The sequence below is a fragment of the Rhinichthys klamathensis genome, unplaced genomic scaffold (assembly GCF_029890125.1).
Source record: "Rhinichthys klamathensis goyatoka isolate OS25496 unplaced genomic scaffold, OSU_Roscu_1.1 h1tg000318l_1, whole genome shotgun sequence".
Taxonomy (NCBI): domain Eukaryota; kingdom Metazoa; phylum Chordata; class Actinopteri; order Cypriniformes; family Leuciscidae; genus Rhinichthys; species Rhinichthys klamathensis.
In genome coordinates, this window is record NW_026606834.1 from 1,426,935 (window position 1) to 1,445,206 (window position 18,272).

At 37.0% G+C, this 18,272-nt stretch overlaps 1 protein-coding gene across 1 annotated transcript in view; it reads right to left on the reverse strand.

Moving 5' to 3' along the window:
* Nucleotides 1-884: 884 nt before the first annotated feature.
* Nucleotides 885-18,272, reverse strand: part of parp14rs3 (poly(ADP-ribose) polymerase family member 14-related sequence 3) — a 38,135-nt gene continuing 20,747 nt past the window's right edge. The window contains exons 14-23 of the mRNA XM_056271345.1: nucleotides 15,035-15,207; nucleotides 14,710-14,821; nucleotides 14,506-14,625; nucleotides 12,997-13,059; nucleotides 12,733-12,912; nucleotides 12,470-12,649; nucleotides 6,811-7,428; nucleotides 4,644-4,798; nucleotides 2,839-3,013; nucleotides 885-1,195 (exon numbers count right to left, since the gene is read on the reverse strand). Of these exons, the coding sequence (XP_056127320.1) occupies nucleotides 900-1,195; nucleotides 2,839-3,013; nucleotides 4,644-4,798; nucleotides 6,811-7,428; nucleotides 12,470-12,649; nucleotides 12,733-12,912; nucleotides 12,997-13,059; nucleotides 14,506-14,625; nucleotides 14,710-14,821; nucleotides 15,035-15,207 (2,072 nt within the window). The 3' untranslated portion in view covers nucleotides 885-899. The remainder of the gene's footprint in view (nucleotides 1,196-2,838; nucleotides 3,014-4,643; nucleotides 4,799-6,810; nucleotides 7,429-12,469; nucleotides 12,650-12,732; nucleotides 12,913-12,996; nucleotides 13,060-14,505; nucleotides 14,626-14,709; nucleotides 14,822-15,034; nucleotides 15,208-18,272) is intronic.

Consider the following 18,272-nt stretch of genomic DNA (forward strand, 5'->3'; position numbering starts at 1 on the left):
ATCACGCAAAATAAGAATCTTGATAAGAACTCTTGAAAATAGCAAAATTATCTAGTCACTAATCCAGGTGAAACTCGAAAAATTAGAAAAATGGTGCAAAAGTTAATTTATTTCCGTAATTCAACTTAAAAGGTGAAACTAATATAGACTCATTACATGCAAAGTGAGATATTTCAAGCCTTTATTTGTTATAATTGTGATGATTATGGATTACAGCTTATGAAAACCCCAAATTCAAAATTAGAATATTGTGAAAAGGTTTTCATAACTGTAAGCCATAATCATCACAATTATAACAAATAAAGGCTTGAAATATCTCACTTTGCATGTAATGAGTCTATATAATATATTAGTGTCACCTTTTAAGTTGAATTACTGAAATAAATGAACTTTTGCACCATATTCAAATTTTTCGAGTTTCACCTGTAAATGCTATTGGATCTTAAAACTAGACAAAAATGCTTAAAATTGCAGTTTTTACTTTTTATTTGTAATTTTTTTACACTTGTAATTTTAGTGAAGGTTGCATTAAAACTAGAATATTTAACCTTAAATTCACCTTATTTAAATTTGTTAAAGATACACAATAACCTGAAAATAGATGAAAATTCTTAAAACATCCCAATAAATTCATAATTTTAGGACACTTTACCTAGATTTAAGTGCATCTTGCTTCAAAATGAGCTAAAATTCACTTCTTGCCAAGACTGAAGAAGACCAATTTCCTTAAATTAAGATTTATAGTCTAGTGTGCAATGCATTTTATAAGAGTTTTTTTATCCAAACAGGACATTTTTTTTCTAGAAATAAGTTTTTTTTTTTTTACTTTCTTAGTTTTCAGTTTTTGCAGTGTTCTGTTGTAAACTTGACCGTGTGCTTGTGAGATAGAGATGCGCAGACTATATAGATTTGAAGGTGATGAGGTACTCTGGATACGCTCCGGCATCACAGAACACCACGAAGATGAAGGGGTTCTGTAGGCTGTCCACGGCGCAGTCGTGCAGGCCGGCCCGCGGGTCACCGGGCCTGATGGGATCCGGCTCCTTCATCCCGTGCCGGCTCTTACACAGGGAGCCTGTCACCACTCGCGCTCGGTACATGTACTTCAGCCCTTTGTCGTCGGCGCTGGAGTACTGGTCCTGACAGGAGTACCAGGCCTCTCTGGCGAAGTACGTGCCGTCACCGTGAACGACCGCTGGAAACAAGGTCAGAGGTCAGTGTTGTGAAGAAAGCTCGTTTTCAACACGCAATAATAAAGGTAATGTGACTTTTAAATCTCAGAAGTCTGAATTGTGAGATGCACTGCAAAGAATGCTTTTCTTACGTAGTATTTTTGTCCAAATATCTAAAAATTATTAAATCAAGATGCATTCACTAGATTAGTAAAATGCCCTGTCCTGTTTTCCGGGGGAATTAATCAAAATTAAGAGAGTTTTTGCTTAAAAAAAGCAAAATGATCTGCCAATGGGGTCTGAAAAATAATGTTAATTCAAACAGAAACTAGATTATTTTTCTGACCCCATTGGCAGATCATTTTGCTTTTTTTAAAGCAAAAACTCACTTTATTTTGATTAATTTCCCTAGAAAACAAGACTTAAAATCTTATGTCATTTTACAACTTTAGTAAATGCATCTTGATTTAAGAATTTTTAGATATTATTATTACTATGCACTGCAAGAAATTATTTTCTTACTCAGTATTTTTGTCTTGTTTTCCAGTACAAATGTCTACAAATTCTTAATATCCAAGTAATTTTGCTTCTCAAGTAAATTAATTTTTATGATTTTTCCAGAAAACAAGATCAAGTAAGTTTATACTTAAAACAAGAACAAATATCTGCCAATGGGGTCTGAAAAAAGTTTTCCCTTTGAATCAACGTAATTTTTCTTTTACCACTGGCAGATATTTGTTCTAGTTTTAAGCATAAACTCGGTTAATTTGGATTAAAACAAGACTTAATATCGTCAGTCATTTTGCTTCTCCAGTAAATGTATCTTGATTTAAGAATGTTTAGATATTTGTACTGGAAAACTAGACAAAAATACTAAGGAAGAACATATTTTGTGGTGTAAAAAGTTACAATTCTCTATATTTTCTTTATTCCATGCTGGAACCAAGCTTCCATAATTATGAGAGGGAAGAGTCTGATATTAATTTAATTTAATTACATTGCAAAAAAATGCTTTTCTTACTTAGTATTTTTGTCTTGTTTCCAGTCAAAATATCAAACATTTCTCAAATCAAGATGCATTTACTAAAGTTGTAAAATGACAAGATTTTAAGTCTTGTTTTATGGGGAAATAAATACAAATTAAGTGAGTTTTTGCTTTAAAAAAAAGCAAAATGATCTGCCAATGGGGTCAGAAAAATAATGTTTTGTTTCTTTTTGAATTATGATTATTTTTCTGACCCCTTTGGCAGATCATTTAGCTTTTTTTTAAAGCAAAAACTCACTTAATTTTGATTAATTCCCCGGAAAACAGGACATAATATCTTATGGCATTTTACTAATCTAGTAAATGGATCTTGATTTAATAATTTTGAGATATTTGAACTGGAAACAAGACAAAAATACTAAGTAAGAAAAGCATATTTTGCAGTGTAATCTTGTTTTAGGCTAAATATTTTATCCACAAGTGTAAATTTAGTAAGATTCATCTTTTTCTTGAAGACTCTACATGTATCTGACTTCTGATTCTTCAATAAAGACTGTGCAAATCATTTCAAAAGGTATATTATTTTCTTGCTCCCTGGCATATACAGTAACATACTGTCATTCTGTATGTCTTTATATTCTCTGATAAAAGAAAAAGAAAGGGACCTGAGACACAACCTACCGTTTCTCCCGCAGAAGCTTCGGTTGAAGCCGTTCTTGTTGATTTTTTGGCAGATATCTTTGGTAGTCCCGTGATAAAGCATGCGCTCGTTTGTCTGTTTGGGATATTTCTTATCCACGGCCTGTTTCAGCACACAGTATCTCTGCCACTGCGACTGACTCTGAATCCTGTCAATCTGACAAACCATTTCAGATGTTAATAAACACAGGCGATCAAAGTGAAACTAGAGTCACACACTGCAAAAATAATGTCCTTCCACAGTGTTTCTGTCTTGTTTTCTAGAAGAAATATCTAAACGTTCGTTAAAGCAACACCAAGTGACTTTTCCTCTGCGGTCGCCCTACAGGTTGGAAGCGGAATTGTCCATTACCGCTGTGGTAAATACTTTAGCCTAGCGCAGCTACTGTCGCACACACACTCGCTGTTTATCCAGCGCCGGCTTTGGAATGAACGATGTCCACAGACAAGCTAGAGTATGTTGCATGATTTCATGAAAGTATGATGTATTGCGACATCAGAAACGAAGAAAAACAAAATAATGACTATTGTAACGCTTGACGTAAAGCAAGTCAAATTTGTAGTTTTCTTATGTCTCATTAGAACTACAGAAACGCGACCCGATCTGGCAATCTCACACAGCGTGGCTATAGCAGATATAGGAGCGCAAAGCCAATCCAGAAGTGCCTTTCACCCTGTTACGACTTAATGAACCACTGAAACCATTTTGGAAACATTATTTTAAGGTAAAAAAATCTTACTTAGTGTTGCTTTAAATCAAGATACATTTACTGGAGAAGATCGAATGATAATGTGTTTTACTGATATTTAAAGGGTTAGTTCACCCAAAAATGAAAACTCTGTCAGTAATTACTCGCCGTCATGTTATTCCCCGTAAGACTTTTGTTCATCTTCAGAACACAAATTAAGATATTTTTGATTAAATCTGAGAGCTGGATCACTCCTTCATAGGCTTCTATGGGATTGAAACTTGCTGGTCCAGAAACGTTGGTAAAGACAATGTTTAAAATAGTCCAAGTGACTACTAGCCTGGTAATACCAAACTCTGCTACTTCGCTTTACTTCGTAGACAGAGTCTGGAATGGCATAATTGAAAAGGGTTTTCTTTCTCGCGGGGGGGGGAGGGGGGGGCTGAAGTATAAAATCATTGGTTACCCGTAAGCCAATCACATAACGCAATCACCTCTCTCTCCAACTTAAACATCACCTCCATTCAAAATGTTTAACAAACACTCTTCTTTTTCGGGCTTCAGTTTGCAAATGCCGGGAATATTCTCCACAACTGAGCGAATTGCGTCCCGTATCTCCAAATCCGCGGTCGTTTTCGATTTCCCTAACCTAAAATACAATCTTAAACTCGGCGCTTAGCGTCTACGTCACGGCTCTCAGCCCGCCCTCTGTTCGTTGATTGGCCGGCTGTTTTCAGGCCAGAGGAAAACTGAGAGAATGTATTTAAAATGTTAATAAGGCATTTATTAAGGCTTTATTTAACATAACAGCCATTAATGCTCAAATGATATCTTACATAAACGCTTGATAATAAAAAAATAGAGACCAACTCATGTAATCCGTCAAGCCCTGTCCCAATAAAGACGTAACGTGAGTCTTATGACCCCATTGGCAAATATTTTTCTTGATAAAAAGCAAAAACGAATCATTTTGAGCAATGTTTCAGAAAACAGGACTTAATATCTTCAGTCATTTTTCTTCTCAGGTAAATGTATCTTGATTTAAGAAAGTTTACGTGTTTTTATTGGGAAATAAGGTCTTTTCACTCATCATTTTACCTGCTGAACCTGTACGGGCAAGACATCGGGGTGTACACTGGAGCTCAGAAAGTCTGTTTCTATCTTCTTGTACTCTGATGAATCTGATTGTAAGGTGATTATTTCTAAATCCCGTCCATCCATTTTGGTCCATGTTGGAGGAGGATGAATGATCGCTGAGAAACAAACAAGTGAAGTTAAAAGAACAGTTTCTGCCATCATTCATGACATACAACAACACTGCAAAAAAAGTTCTTCCTCTGTATTTCTGTCTTGTTTTCCAGTACAAATATCTAAACATTCTTAAATCAAGATACATTTACTGGAGAAGCAAAATTACTGAAGATATTAAGTTTTGTATGCTGAAAAATTAACCAAAATTAAGTGACTTTATGCTTAAAACAATGAGAAATATCTGCCATTGGAGTTAGAGAAAATAATCTTGTTTTCCCTTTGAATTAAGTTTATTTTTCTGACCCCATTGACGAATATTTGTCCTTCTTATCAGCAAAAACTCACTTAATTTTGACACATTTTAAAAAAAAAAAACAAGGTAATTTTGCTTCTACAGTAAGTGTATCTTGATTAAAGATTTTTTGTCTTTTCCAGCACAAATATCTAAACATACTTAAATCAAGATATATTTACTGGAGAAGCAACATGACTGAAGATATTAAGTTTAGTAAATTAACCAAGGACTCTATGCTTAAAACAAGAACAAATATCTGCCAGTGGAGTAAGACAAATAATCTTGTTTTCCATTTGAATTAAGTTTATTTTTCTGACCCCATTGATGAATATTTGTTCTTGTTTTCAGCAAAAACTCACTTAATTTTGACACATTTTTCAGAAAACTAGATAATTTTGTTTCTCAAGTAAATGTATCTTGATTTAAGTATTTTGTGTCTTGTTTTCCAGTGCAAATGTATCTATATTGGCAATGATATATATATCTTCACACTGCAAAAAATGATTTTCTTACTTAGTATTTTTGTCTTGTTTCCAGTCCAAATATCAAACATTTCTTAAATCAAGATTTACTAGATGAGAAAAAATGCCAAAAGATTTTAAGTCTTGTTTTCTGGGGAAATAAATCAAAATGAAGTGAGTTGTTGCTTATAAAAAGCAAAATGATCTGCCAATGGGGTCAGAAAAATAATCTTGTTTCTGTTTGAATTATGATTATTTTTCTGACCCCATTGGCTTTTTTTAAAAAAAATTATTGGTTTCATCAAAAACTCACTTAATTTTGACACATTTTTCAAAAAACAAGGTAATTTTGCTTCTACAGTAAGTGTATCTTGATTAAAGATTTTTTTTCTTTTCCAGTACAAATATCTAAACATTCTTAAATCAAGATACATTTACTGGAGAAGCAAAATGACTGAAGATATTAAGTTTTGTATGCTGAAAAATTATCCAAAATTAAGTGACTTTATGCTTAAAACAATGAGAAATATCTGCCATTGGAGTTAGAAAAAATAATCTTGTTTTCCCTTCGAATTAAGTTTATTTTTCGGACCCCATTGACAAATATTTGTTCTTGTTTTCAGCAAAAACTCACTTAATTTTGACACATTTTTCAGAAAACTAGATAATTTTGTTTCTCAAGTAAATGTATCTTGATTTAAGTATTTTGTGTCTTGTTTTCCAGTGCAAATTTATATACATTTGTAGTGATATATACATATCTTCCCACTGCAAAAAATGATTTTCTTACTTAGTATTTTTGTCTTGTTTCCAGTCCAAATATATATATATTAAATAAAACAAATCTTAAATCAAGAAGATGCATTTACTAGATAAGAAAAAATGCCATAAGATATTAAGTCTTGTTTTCTGGGGAAATAAATCAAAATTAAGCGAGTTGTTGCTTAGAAAAAGCAAAATTATCTGCCAATGGGGTCAGAAAAATAATCTTGTTTCTGTTTGAATTATGATTATTTTTCTGACCCCATTGGCAGATAATTTTGCTTTTTCTAAGCACCAACTCACTTAATTTTGATTAATTCCCCCGGAAAACAGGATATAATATCTTACGGCATTTTACTAATCTAGTAAATGCATCTTGATTTAAGAATTTTAGATATTTGGACTGAAAACAAAACATAAGAAAAGCATGTTTGCAGTGATACAGAGACCAATGCTTCTGATTCTCTTGTAAAACCTTTGTATGTTTAACTCGTACCGGTTTCCGAGTCTCCCAGCAGAGTCCTCTTGATCCTGCAGGACTCCTGCTTGCTGTTAGTGAGCGTCATCTCGCTGAAGTCCACGGTGTAGCTCTCTCCGTTCTCCTGGTACTGAAAGCTCTTTAGCTTACGGTGGAACGCGAGCTCGATGTCGTAGCTAACGGCGTTATCCAGCGGCTCCCATCGCTCTCCTCTGGCCCGTTCCCAACACAACATGTCCCGCAGACGCTTCACCTCACCCGCTCGCGTCTCTCGGTCTCGCGCCGCTTGGATGAAGCCGTTTATCTTCAGCACGGCGTCCAAAACGTCATCTTTCTTCCCTGATACTGTTAGCTTATCCAGACCGGTCACCAGAACGCTGACCCGATTGGCTCGGCTGAGGCCCACGATGCTCTTCTTGTCGGTTTCGGGAAGATCAGCGATGTGTCTTGACTGGATGTCTTTACTCACGCACTCATCAGAGATCAGCTCGTCTAGGATTCTCTTGACCTCGGCGAGGTTTGCATGGGACGTCCCGTAAACGTCAACGGACATGACGGGGAACGAGACCGAGGCCGTTTCTCTGGCTAGACAAAGCGTTGGTTGTCGAGTTCGGCTCACTGGTGTCTGCTGACGTACTGTTGGGAATACACAAGAAACCAGGTTAGTTCACACTGTATGTCGTCACAAATATAGATATTTGTACTGGAAAACATGACAAAAATACTAAACATTCTTAAATCAAGGTAGCAAGAAGCAAAATTACTTCAGATATCAAGTATTTTTTCTGTTTTTTCTGGAAACAAGAACAAATATCTGCCAATGGTAATCTGCCAAATATCTGCCAAAAACACTTAATTTAAAGAGGAAACAAGATTATTTTTCTGACCCCATTAGCAGATATTTGTTCTTGCCTAATTTGGATTGTCTTAATTTGCTTAAAGGGGACATATCATGCTTTTAAATCGTTCCTTTTTACATATAAATCATACATTTGTGGTCTATATAAAGCGTAACTGCAATGCATCCTCATTATTATTATAGCTCCACAGGCCTCTTTTCTACCCCTTTTCTGATGTGCGTCTGAGAGCAACTCATTTTGGTGCTATCTCTTTAAATGCAAATGAGACACTTCATTCCCCGCCCCCTCTCCAGTTTGCAGAGGTGACACTCGGTTCAACTCCACCCCGTTCGGCCATTTTTGTAGTTTGATAGCAGAGATACGATTATCTAACACAAAATGTCAACAAGACTTGTCCATCAATCTGTATTGATAATATGCTACGTTTAGAAAAGCATCAGAAAACACAGCAGCTAAATGACCATTGTCATGCATCCTTGAGCTTGGACTACAAAATCGCAGCGAGAAATAAAAATGGCGGATTGCTTGAAGTGTTGGGCTGGGAGTCGATGTGCTAGAAAAATATTTGGCAGTTACGCTGCAAATACTGTGACGTAATTATTCAAAAAACGTCATAGAGAATAGAAAAATCAGAACAGGTTGCAAAATATGACCAAAACAGAATATAAAGATACCAACGAAGCACCTGAAGAGACTAATTTCAACTTTTCTGTACTTATAAACACTCCAAATATACAACAAAATGCATTTACGGGCTAAAAAAGTGGATTTAGCATGATATGTCCCCTTTAAAACAAGGAGAAATATCTGCCAATGGGGTCTGAGAAATAAACTTATTTCCCCTTTAAATTAAGGTTATTTTTCTGACCCCATTTGCAAATACTTTTTTTCTTGTTTTGAGAATAAAGTCACTTTTTTTTTTAATCAATTTCTTTCAGAAAACAAGACTTAATATCGTCAGTCATTTTGCGTCTCCAGTAAATGTATCTTGATTTAAGAATGTTTAGATATTTGTACTAGAAAATCAGACAAAAATACTAAATAATAATTAGTTTTGCAGCAGATAAAGCACAGTGCAGGTTTTCATTTCTTTGATTTTTTTTTTTTTTTTTTTTTTTTTAAGTCTGGGTGTGCGATATTGACAAAAAAATTATATCTCAATTAGGGATGCAACGATTACAGATTTTGTAAGTACGATTATTGTCTGAGAAATAATCACGATTTAACGGTTATCACGATTATTATGCATCACTTAATTTCACAACACTACTAATGTATAATATCACATGAACACTCAACACTAGATTTTAATGTGTTATTTATTGCTGCCACAACACAGTACAAAATTAGAAAATGACAAACAATAATCAATCTCTTCCTTTGGAATTAAAGAGAAGTGCTTTGTAAACATCCAGCATTTTTCTTTTAAAAATAACAAATTAAGTCAAAGGCTGCAGGACTCTTTGATTGAAATAGATCACAAAATTATTAAGTGTTTAGTTTGTTCTAAATTTATTTTCAACCCGAGGTAGAAAACTTGAAAACATGAAAACAATATCTTATTGGTATTTGACATAAAACATAAATAATACTATAAAGGGATAATAAATCCCAATGAAAATAAGAATAAACAAAGTATTTGGCTCTATTGAATTAAATGCAAGCTAAATATTAGGCCTATGTATTTCTTTTAAAAGAAAACAAATATAGTCCAAATGTTATCCACCAATATTATTGTACTTATTTTTAATACTCTTTTTTTAATTATTAATCCAAATTGTACATGTGCCTTTAGGAAATCATCTATTATAATCTCATTATTTTGGTTTGTTTGTTTGAAGTTTGAGTACAAATTATAGAAAGAAACTGAGAACATCTCTCATGCAGTGTTATTAATAACTGAAATGCAGTTAATTGGTAGTCCTAGAAGTCTACACGGCCCTGATCTTATGTTAGTGTGGGCATATTAAAACTACAAAGCCTAACATTTACTCAAAACAGACAGGAGAAAGCAATAGGATATTAAGTTAAATGTTCACTGACTGAAACTCTTGAGAGCACGTCACATTCTGTTTTCCACAGACTTGCGTAACCAAAACATTCCGCTGTTTTTTTGTTGTTGTTTTTTTTACGTTGCACTGGAAGCTGAAAGTTGCACGCCGCGTTCTCCTTTTTCCAAAGCGCTAGGGCGGTTGCGCTCCGCAGGCGTCTGTCGTTGCTCTGTTAGTTCTTGTCACTTGACCCACGGTGCGCTTGCGGCATTATGAAAAGTTGAGATTGTTTTTATCTCGATGCAGCGCGGACGCGCTTGGAAAAAACGAGCGCGTCGCTTCCATTATGAGCGCGGATACCGTCCGTGCGCCTACATTTGAAATGAACTTGAGCGCGCAAAAGACGCGATCTGTGAACAGGCCCTTAAGGCGTTTTTTCGGTGGAAATAGAGCGTCGCTGCTTAGTCCCTCAGTGGTTGACGAGCACGACACTTTAAGCTGGTGCACCGCTGGTGTAACTTTGTTTTCGTTTTGTGTTAGGTGCAAAAGTTCCGTTCCGTGCCGTCCGCGGTGTAGCATAGTCTTTACGATTAATTAACCGTGACGTTTTAAAGCGCGGTTAATTGTGAAATCCGGTAATCGCTGCATCCCTCAATATTTTCTGGGATCTTCTCAAAAACGATAGTTAAACAATATTTTGCTGAGTGTGTTATTGTGCTGGTATCTTAAGGATTGCTGCGGACAGCACGTTTTTGATATTCTTCATATTCTATTTGTTGGTCAGTGACATAAATGACTTTTCCGATAAGTTTAAATGGATTTTTACTAGGGCTGAGTAAAAAATATTGATTTCTCGATATTAATAGATTCTCATTTTTACGAACCGATATCGATTCTTAAATCTCAAGAATCGATTAGTCATCCTGTTTTCATTTGATGAATGAATGGAACATTGTAGCGCGCATCCCATCCAATAAATCGCAATAATCTTTGTGCTTTGTTACTATTATTATGAAATAAAGTCTCAAATTTCAAATTATGTCCCTTTTCTTACGAAATTCAAAAACATAAATAGCGTTTTGGCGCTGTGGCGTGAGATCGCTCTGGCGCCGCTCAAGAGAAGCACGTATGATCTCCTCTTCTGCCTTAATAATACCAGTTACAGCGCGAAATAAACATGAATGAGCTTCTGGCATTTGGTGGACAGATCAATACAGCACACAGAACATGTCGGATGTTGGAAAATAACAATGTCTTTTCTGTTAACCAAATGCTTTTTAATATTCGCTATTACTTCAATGCAACTGAACAAGCGCGCCGTTATGTGTTGCGTAGTGACGTGTGTGTTCAAGTAAGCCAGAAATGAGCAGATTCTACAATACGCTGTATTTAATATATCATGAGGATCACGAGTTGCGTATTTGCGCTAAAGCCACGCAGATTTGTCTTACACGAACTTCCCCAGCAAAGTGAGTAAACAGAAACACGCCAGATTGGCTCGTGATTTGACAGCGTTTCCCGCCAAAGTTCATTTTTACCGCATTTGGCGGGTCGATGGTGTTAATCTCAATCCCTGAATGTTGCGCTCCTGTTTGTCATTGTGCTGAAACTTCACGCCAATAAATCATCAGGAATATTGCTGACTTGTGCGTAGAGCTGGGTTTCGATTCAAATTTCAAGAATCGATTCGATTCCGATTCTCAAGATCTTGAATCGATTATCATTATTCGATTCGATCCGATCCGATCTGATCCGATTTTCGAGATTTAGATATGAGTTTTTTTGTTTTTTTCCAGCTGTTACCTGAATTACAGGACTGTAGTTATGCAACATATTGATACTATTAGGCTATTATAGACATTTAACTGCTTGTTTTGTACTTCATGCATGTGTATTGAATGTTAAACAAGTTCATAATGATAGCAAACAAGACTGTTTATCGTGGTGATGTGTAGCCTACAGAGGCTTCGCACAGACAGTGAATGAGAGAGATCGGCAGAGCGCGTGCGGATTACCTGCGTCTGTCTTTGAAGTCATATGTATTCGTGAAAAAGGTTGCCGTGTCAAAGGAAAGCGAAATATTTGTCGTATCATCCTTTTAGCGTTCACGTCACGGGTATTTACCATAAATGCGCGTCAGGAGCAGCGCTGGTCAGCATTCCACAGCGCGAGGAAGCCGCGGGGAAATAAAATCAGCGAGTCACGCATTGAATCAATGCCATATTGGTCTCTAATAAGTGAAGCATCAGCTTCAGCGTTACCCATGCGACGCATTGCTGCTCAGCTGAGCCTTGAAAAGTGGAACTCAAAGTTAAAAATAATTAACACCTTGTTTCATTACATCTCTTTTAATGAATCAGCTTTTTTGAACGTGTTCGTTGAATGAACGAATGACTCACTCAAAGCCCGTTGTTGGAACAGTGTGCGCGCTGAGTGAAAGCCTTTCAATGCGCATACAGGGATCTCCCAGTCGCGGCAAGTTAAAGTTCCTATTATTAAATCGATCCTCTGAGTTACGGATCGATCTTTAGAAATTAATATGAAAATCGATTCAGGATTGGTGAATCGATTTTTTCAACACAGCCCTAGTTGTGCGTCTCAAGCGCCCTCTTTACGCTCGTCCTAATGCCTGTTAGGTGTCCGTGGATTTGCCTATATTTGGTGTTGAAAATGGAAATGTCTTTAGACATGGAAAATCGATTTTACAATCATCTTATGTCTCAAAAATCTAACAGTTTTTCACAAAAGTGACAGCCCTAATTATTATAGACAAAATACATCGCAAACCTCTAATGTGCGCACGCTATTTCATGCACTGAAACGTACCAGAAGCCTTCCGAGAAATCTTCTTGCACTTTTTGACAGCTTCCTGAAAGTCAGGCAGGAGTTTGGCTTGGAAGATCACGATGTGGACGACCTTCAGATGTTTCGGCGAGTCCTTTACGAACGTCAGCAGAGCTTCAGTCATTGCATTGGCGACTCCTGATGCCACCAAGTTTCCAGCTCCTAAAGGACATTCAACGTTGTGTTTTCATCCAGACCTCTTGGTTTGACTTTGCTCATCTGTATTTCTGAATGCATGACCTTACCCGTTCCAAGAGCTGGGAATGAAACCGACTGAATGTGATTTTCTTCACACATCGTCAGAACTTTATACATGGAGCTGCTGATGCCTTTCTCACTCGTCTGCCCAACCATTTGAACGATGTGTTTGATATTTGAAAGATTTCCCGCTTTGGTCAAGATCACACCGTCGGCCGGCTGAGGCGCTTTATTTAGGAGAGAAAGAATGAGCCGTTATTCTCTTAGAGGTTATAATGGGCCAGAAATGGCCATATTTTTTAAAGCTGTACCTTTTGTTTTGCACTCGTTCACCACTGTTGGTCCTGAAGCTTTGAGAATGGCTCCTGATACACCTGTGCGTGTGTAAAGACATACAATGGTCAGCATTATTTTTATTGCCCTTTAAACAGTTCAGATCGTTTCAAAGCAGCTTTACAGGAAAATAACAGAATTAATAATGCAAACTTCTTCAAATATGAGACCAATTCAAATTCTGCAGCTCTAAAAAGACAAACAGTATCATTATTCAGTTCGATGTTGATTCAGTTCAGTTCGATGTTAATTCAGTTCAGTTCAATGTTGATTCAGTTCAGTTCAATGTTGATTCAGTTCAGTTCAATTTTGATTCCGTTCAGTTCAATGTTGATTCAGTTCAGTTCAATTCAGTTCAATGTTGATTCAGTTCAGTTCAATGTTGATTCCGTTCAGTTCAATGTTGATTCCATTCAGTTCAATGTTGATTCAGTTCAGTTCAATTTTGATTCCGTTCAGTTCAATTTTGATTCCGTTCACTTCAATGTTGATTCAGTTTGATGTTGATTCAGTTCAGTTTAATGTTGATTCAATGTTGATTCAGTTCAGTTCAATGTTGATTCAGTTCAATTCGATGTTGATTTAGTTCAGTTTGATGTTGATTCAGTTCAGTTCAATGTTGATTCAGTTCAGTTCAATGTTGATTCCGTTTGATGTTGATTCAGTTCAGTTTAATGTTGATTCAATGTTGATTCAGTTCAGTTCAATGTTGATTCAGTTCAATTCAATGTTGATTTAGTTCAGTTTGATGTTGATTCAGTTCAGTTCAATGTTGATTCAGTTCAGTTCAATGTTGATTCCGTTTGATGTTGATTCAGTTCAGTTTAATGTTGATTCAATGTTGATTCAGTTCAGTTCAATGTTGATTCAGTTCAATTCGATGTTGATTTAGTTCAGTTTGATGTTGATTCAGTTCAGTTCAATGTTGATTCAGTTCAATGTTGATTCCGTTTGATGTTGATTCAGTTCAGTTTAATGTTGATTCAATGTTGATTCAGTTCAGTTCAATGTTGATTCAGTTCAATTCAATGTTGATTTAGTTCAGTTTGATGTTGATTTAGTTCAGTTCAATGTTGATTCAGTTCAGTTCAATGTTAATTCCGTTTGATGTTGATTCAGTTCAGTTTAATGTTGATTCAATGTTGATTCAGTTCAGTTCAATGTTGATTCCATTCAGTTCAATGTTGATTCCGTTTGATGTTGATTCAGTTCAGTTTAATGTTGATTCAATGTTGATTCAGTTCAGTTTGATGTTGATTCAGTTCAGTTCAATGTTGATTCAGTCCAGTTCAATGTTGATTTAGTTCAGTTCGGTTGATTCAGTTCAGTTCAGTTCAATGTTGATTCAGTTCAGTTCGATGTTAATTCAGTTCAGTTCGATGTTAATTCAGTTCAGTTCGATGTTAATTCAGTTCAATGTTAAATCAGTTCAGTTCAATGTTGATTCAGTTCAGTTCAATAATCATGTTAATTAAAAACAAACTCACCCGAGTTCAGATTGAGGCTTGTGTTCGTGCTGTTAACAATAGCCTCAACAGTCTCTTTGGTGATGTCACCAGAAAACACCTTGACTTTAATTGGGCCAATTATCATCTCCATTGGGTTTCCTGGTAAATATTTTAAGCAAATATGAAACATCTACAGTATAGCAGCACATTTACAAAAGGTTAAGTCTTCAAAAGCCACATTACCGCTGGCATCAGCTTCTTGGTCAGACGACGAGCTTTCTTCCGTTGAGCTAAAATCCTCCCACTCATCATCACCATCTTCACCGTCTTCATCTTCATCATCATCCTCACTTTCCTAGTTGTGGGTTGATGTTAATTAAAAGTGCACAAAAGCATTTACACTGAACTGCAAAAATAATGTTGTTCCTCAGTATTTTTGTCTCGTTTTTCCAGTACAAAACATTCTTAAATCAAGATACATTTACTGGAGTCTTGTTTTCTGAAAAAAATTCCTTTTTTCAATCATCTTGGTTATAGTTATGGTTATGGTTATGGTTGGCATCACTACCTGTGCATTTGCAGCCCATGTTTTGAGACCTTTCTGAAACTCTTGTAGAATGTTATCCTGGTTAATCACAATGTAGATGAGCTTGATCACAGTTGAGATGTTTGGAGTCAGATGATCCTCAAAGGCCTCCAGCATGGCAGCGATGGCATCCGCAGCCTGAACTCCTCCACCACCTTTATGAGTGAATCAATGAATGAATGACTGAACAGAATCAGATTAAAGGGTTAGTTCACCCAAAAATGAAAACTCTGTCAGTAATTACTCTCCCTCATGTTGTTCCCTGTAAGCAGGGCCGGCCCGAGGCATAAGCGAACTAAGCGGCTGCTTGGGGCCCCTTGGCCACCAGGGGGCCCCCCAATCGAGTCGAAAAACCGAAAAATATTTTTTAGATGACTTAAACAAGTGACAAAAATGAATGAATGAATGAATGAATATGAATGAATGAATATTTCGAGACAAGAGAATTCTGATTTCATGATCAATATCACCTCCCTACAACTGCTGCTGCGTCTGCCAGCGTTTAAGTCATGCGCATAATCTAAACACCTCGCACGTGCATAGACAATTCGTGCGCAACTGCGTATAGTCACGGTAATGTTAAGTCATGTAACAAAAAAGGACGTATCCCTCTGGTGCCGAAAATAGAAAGAAGAAAAGGCCAGAGGAGGAGAAAAAAAGAGCAAGATAAAACTATATTTGCATGATTATTTACAGTATGTTTTGTGCAGACCATTCCTATCTACGGCAAGCCCCGAGGGGAAAAATACATTGCATACGCACATACAACGAGCGCCAGTACATCATTACCGGTATTATAGTAACAGACTTTGTTGGATTCTGTCATGTACAATCCAACCAAGTCTGTTACAATAATAATTAAAAAAAAAAACTTACAATGTATTGAGACAGTTGAGAAATAATAATATTTTTACAGTTTTCAACAATAATTGTCATTGTTGAACCCTCTTATTATGTTGATTTCTCAGTTTTATCATTATTTTAGCAAATAAATTATTTGATATGTTTTGAGACAGTTTGTTTTAAGAAGTTTCAAAGAGTTAGAAAAAGAGTCAAGTAAAAGTTAAAACTTTTTTATTTAAGTATTCGGCTATCTATTTTTTATTAAGTATTTATTTTGTATTAATAGGCTACATAACCTCACTGTATTCATTTATAATGTATCATTATTGCGTGATATTTGTGTCAATAATTGTCAAGCACATGTGACTCCGCGTATTGGGAGGGGGCCCCCAAATCAAATTCTGCTTAGGGCTCCCAAAAGGCTCGGGCCGGCTCTGCCTGTAAGACTTTCATTCATCTTCAGAACACAAATTAAGATATTTTTTATTAAATCTGAGAGCTGTCTCACTCCTCCATATAGGCTTCTAAGGGATCGAAACTGGCCGGCCCAGAAAAGTTATTAAAGACATTGTTAAAATACAACCCGAATTCCGGAAAAGTTGGCACGTTTTTTAAATTTGAATAAAATGAAAACTATAGGACTTTCAAATCACATGAGCCAATATTTTATTCACAATAGAACATAGATAACATAACAAATGTTTAAACTGAGAAATTTTACACTTTTATCCAATAAATGAGCCTATTTCAAATTTGATGCCTGCTACAGGTCTCAAAATAGTTGGGACGGTGGCACGTTTACCATGGTGTAACATCTCCTCTTCTTTTCAAAACAGTTTGAAGACGTCTGGGCATCGAGTTTATGAGTGTCTGGAGTTTTGGTGTTGGAATTTGGTCCCATTCTTGCCTTATAGGTTTCCAGCTGCTGAAGTGTTCGTGGTCGTCTTTGATGCATTTGTCGTTTAATGATGCGCCAAATGTTCTCTATAGGGGAAAGATCTGGACTGCAGGCAGGCCAATTCAACACCCGGACTCTTCTACGATGTAGCCATGCAGTTGTAATAGCTGCAGTATGTGGTTTTGCATTGTCCTGCTGAAATACACAAGGCCTTCCCTGAAATGGACGTCGTCTGGAGGGGAGCATATGTTGCTCTACAACCTTTATATAGCATTCATAGTGCCTTCCAAAACATGCAAGCTGCCCATACTGTATGCACTCCCATACCATCAGAGATGCTGGCTTTTGAACTGAACGCTGATAACACGATGGAAGGTCTCCCTCTTCTTTTGCCCGGAGGACACGGTGTCCGTGATTTCCAACAAGAATGTCAAATTTGGACTCGTCGGACCATAGAATACTTGTCCACTTTGAAATAGTCCATTTTAAATGAGCCTTGGCCCACAGGACACGACGGCGCTTCTGGACCATATTCACATATGGCTTCCTTTTTGCATGATAGAGCTTTAGTTGGCATCTGGAGATGGCACAGCGGATTGTGTTTACCGACAGTGGTTTCTGGAAGTATTCCTGGGCCCATTTATGGCGCTTTTCCACTACACAGTACCAGCTCGGCTCGGCTCGACTCGACTCGACTCGCCTTTGTTTGGTTTTCCACTGTGTAAAAGTTGTACCTGTACCTGCTTTCGGGTACTTTTTTTCGTACCACCTCCGGCGAGGTTCTAAGCGAGCTGAGGCGAGCTAAGCTGATACTAAAATGTGACGTGAAAACAATGCCGACTGCTGATTGGTCACAGAGAATCTGCGTCATCATTGCACGCGCCAGATGGAGTATCCAGAGAATAACCCCGCCATTTTTAAATAGTTTGGCCAGAGATAGTTACTAAACTTACTACTATTATTATGGCAACTCGGAAGAATACGCCGTGGTCAAACGAGGAGGTGCAGACATTCCTTTGTTTGGTTGCCGAAGAGAGGATCCAGCGAGAGCTTGATGGGGCAACGAGGAACGAAATGCGTCGCTATGACGACCGGGTACTATTTGTGGCGGTACTTTCTGCAATGGAAAACGGAGCGAAAAGCGAGCCGAGTCGAGTCGAGTCGAGTCGAGCTGGTACTGGTAATGGAAAAGCGCCATTAGTAATGTCATTCACACAATCATGCCGATGAGTGATGCAGTGTCGTCTGAGGGCCCGAAGACCACGGGCATCCAATAAAGGTCTTCGGCCTTGTCCCTTACGCACAGAGATTTCTCCAGTTTCTCTGAATCTTTTGATGATGTTGTGCACTGTAGATGATGAGATTTGCAAAGCCTTTGCAATTTGACGTTGAGGAACATTGTTTTTAAAGTGTTCCACAATCTTTTTACGCACTCTTTCACAGATTGGAGAGCCTCTGCCCATCTTTACTTCTGAGAGA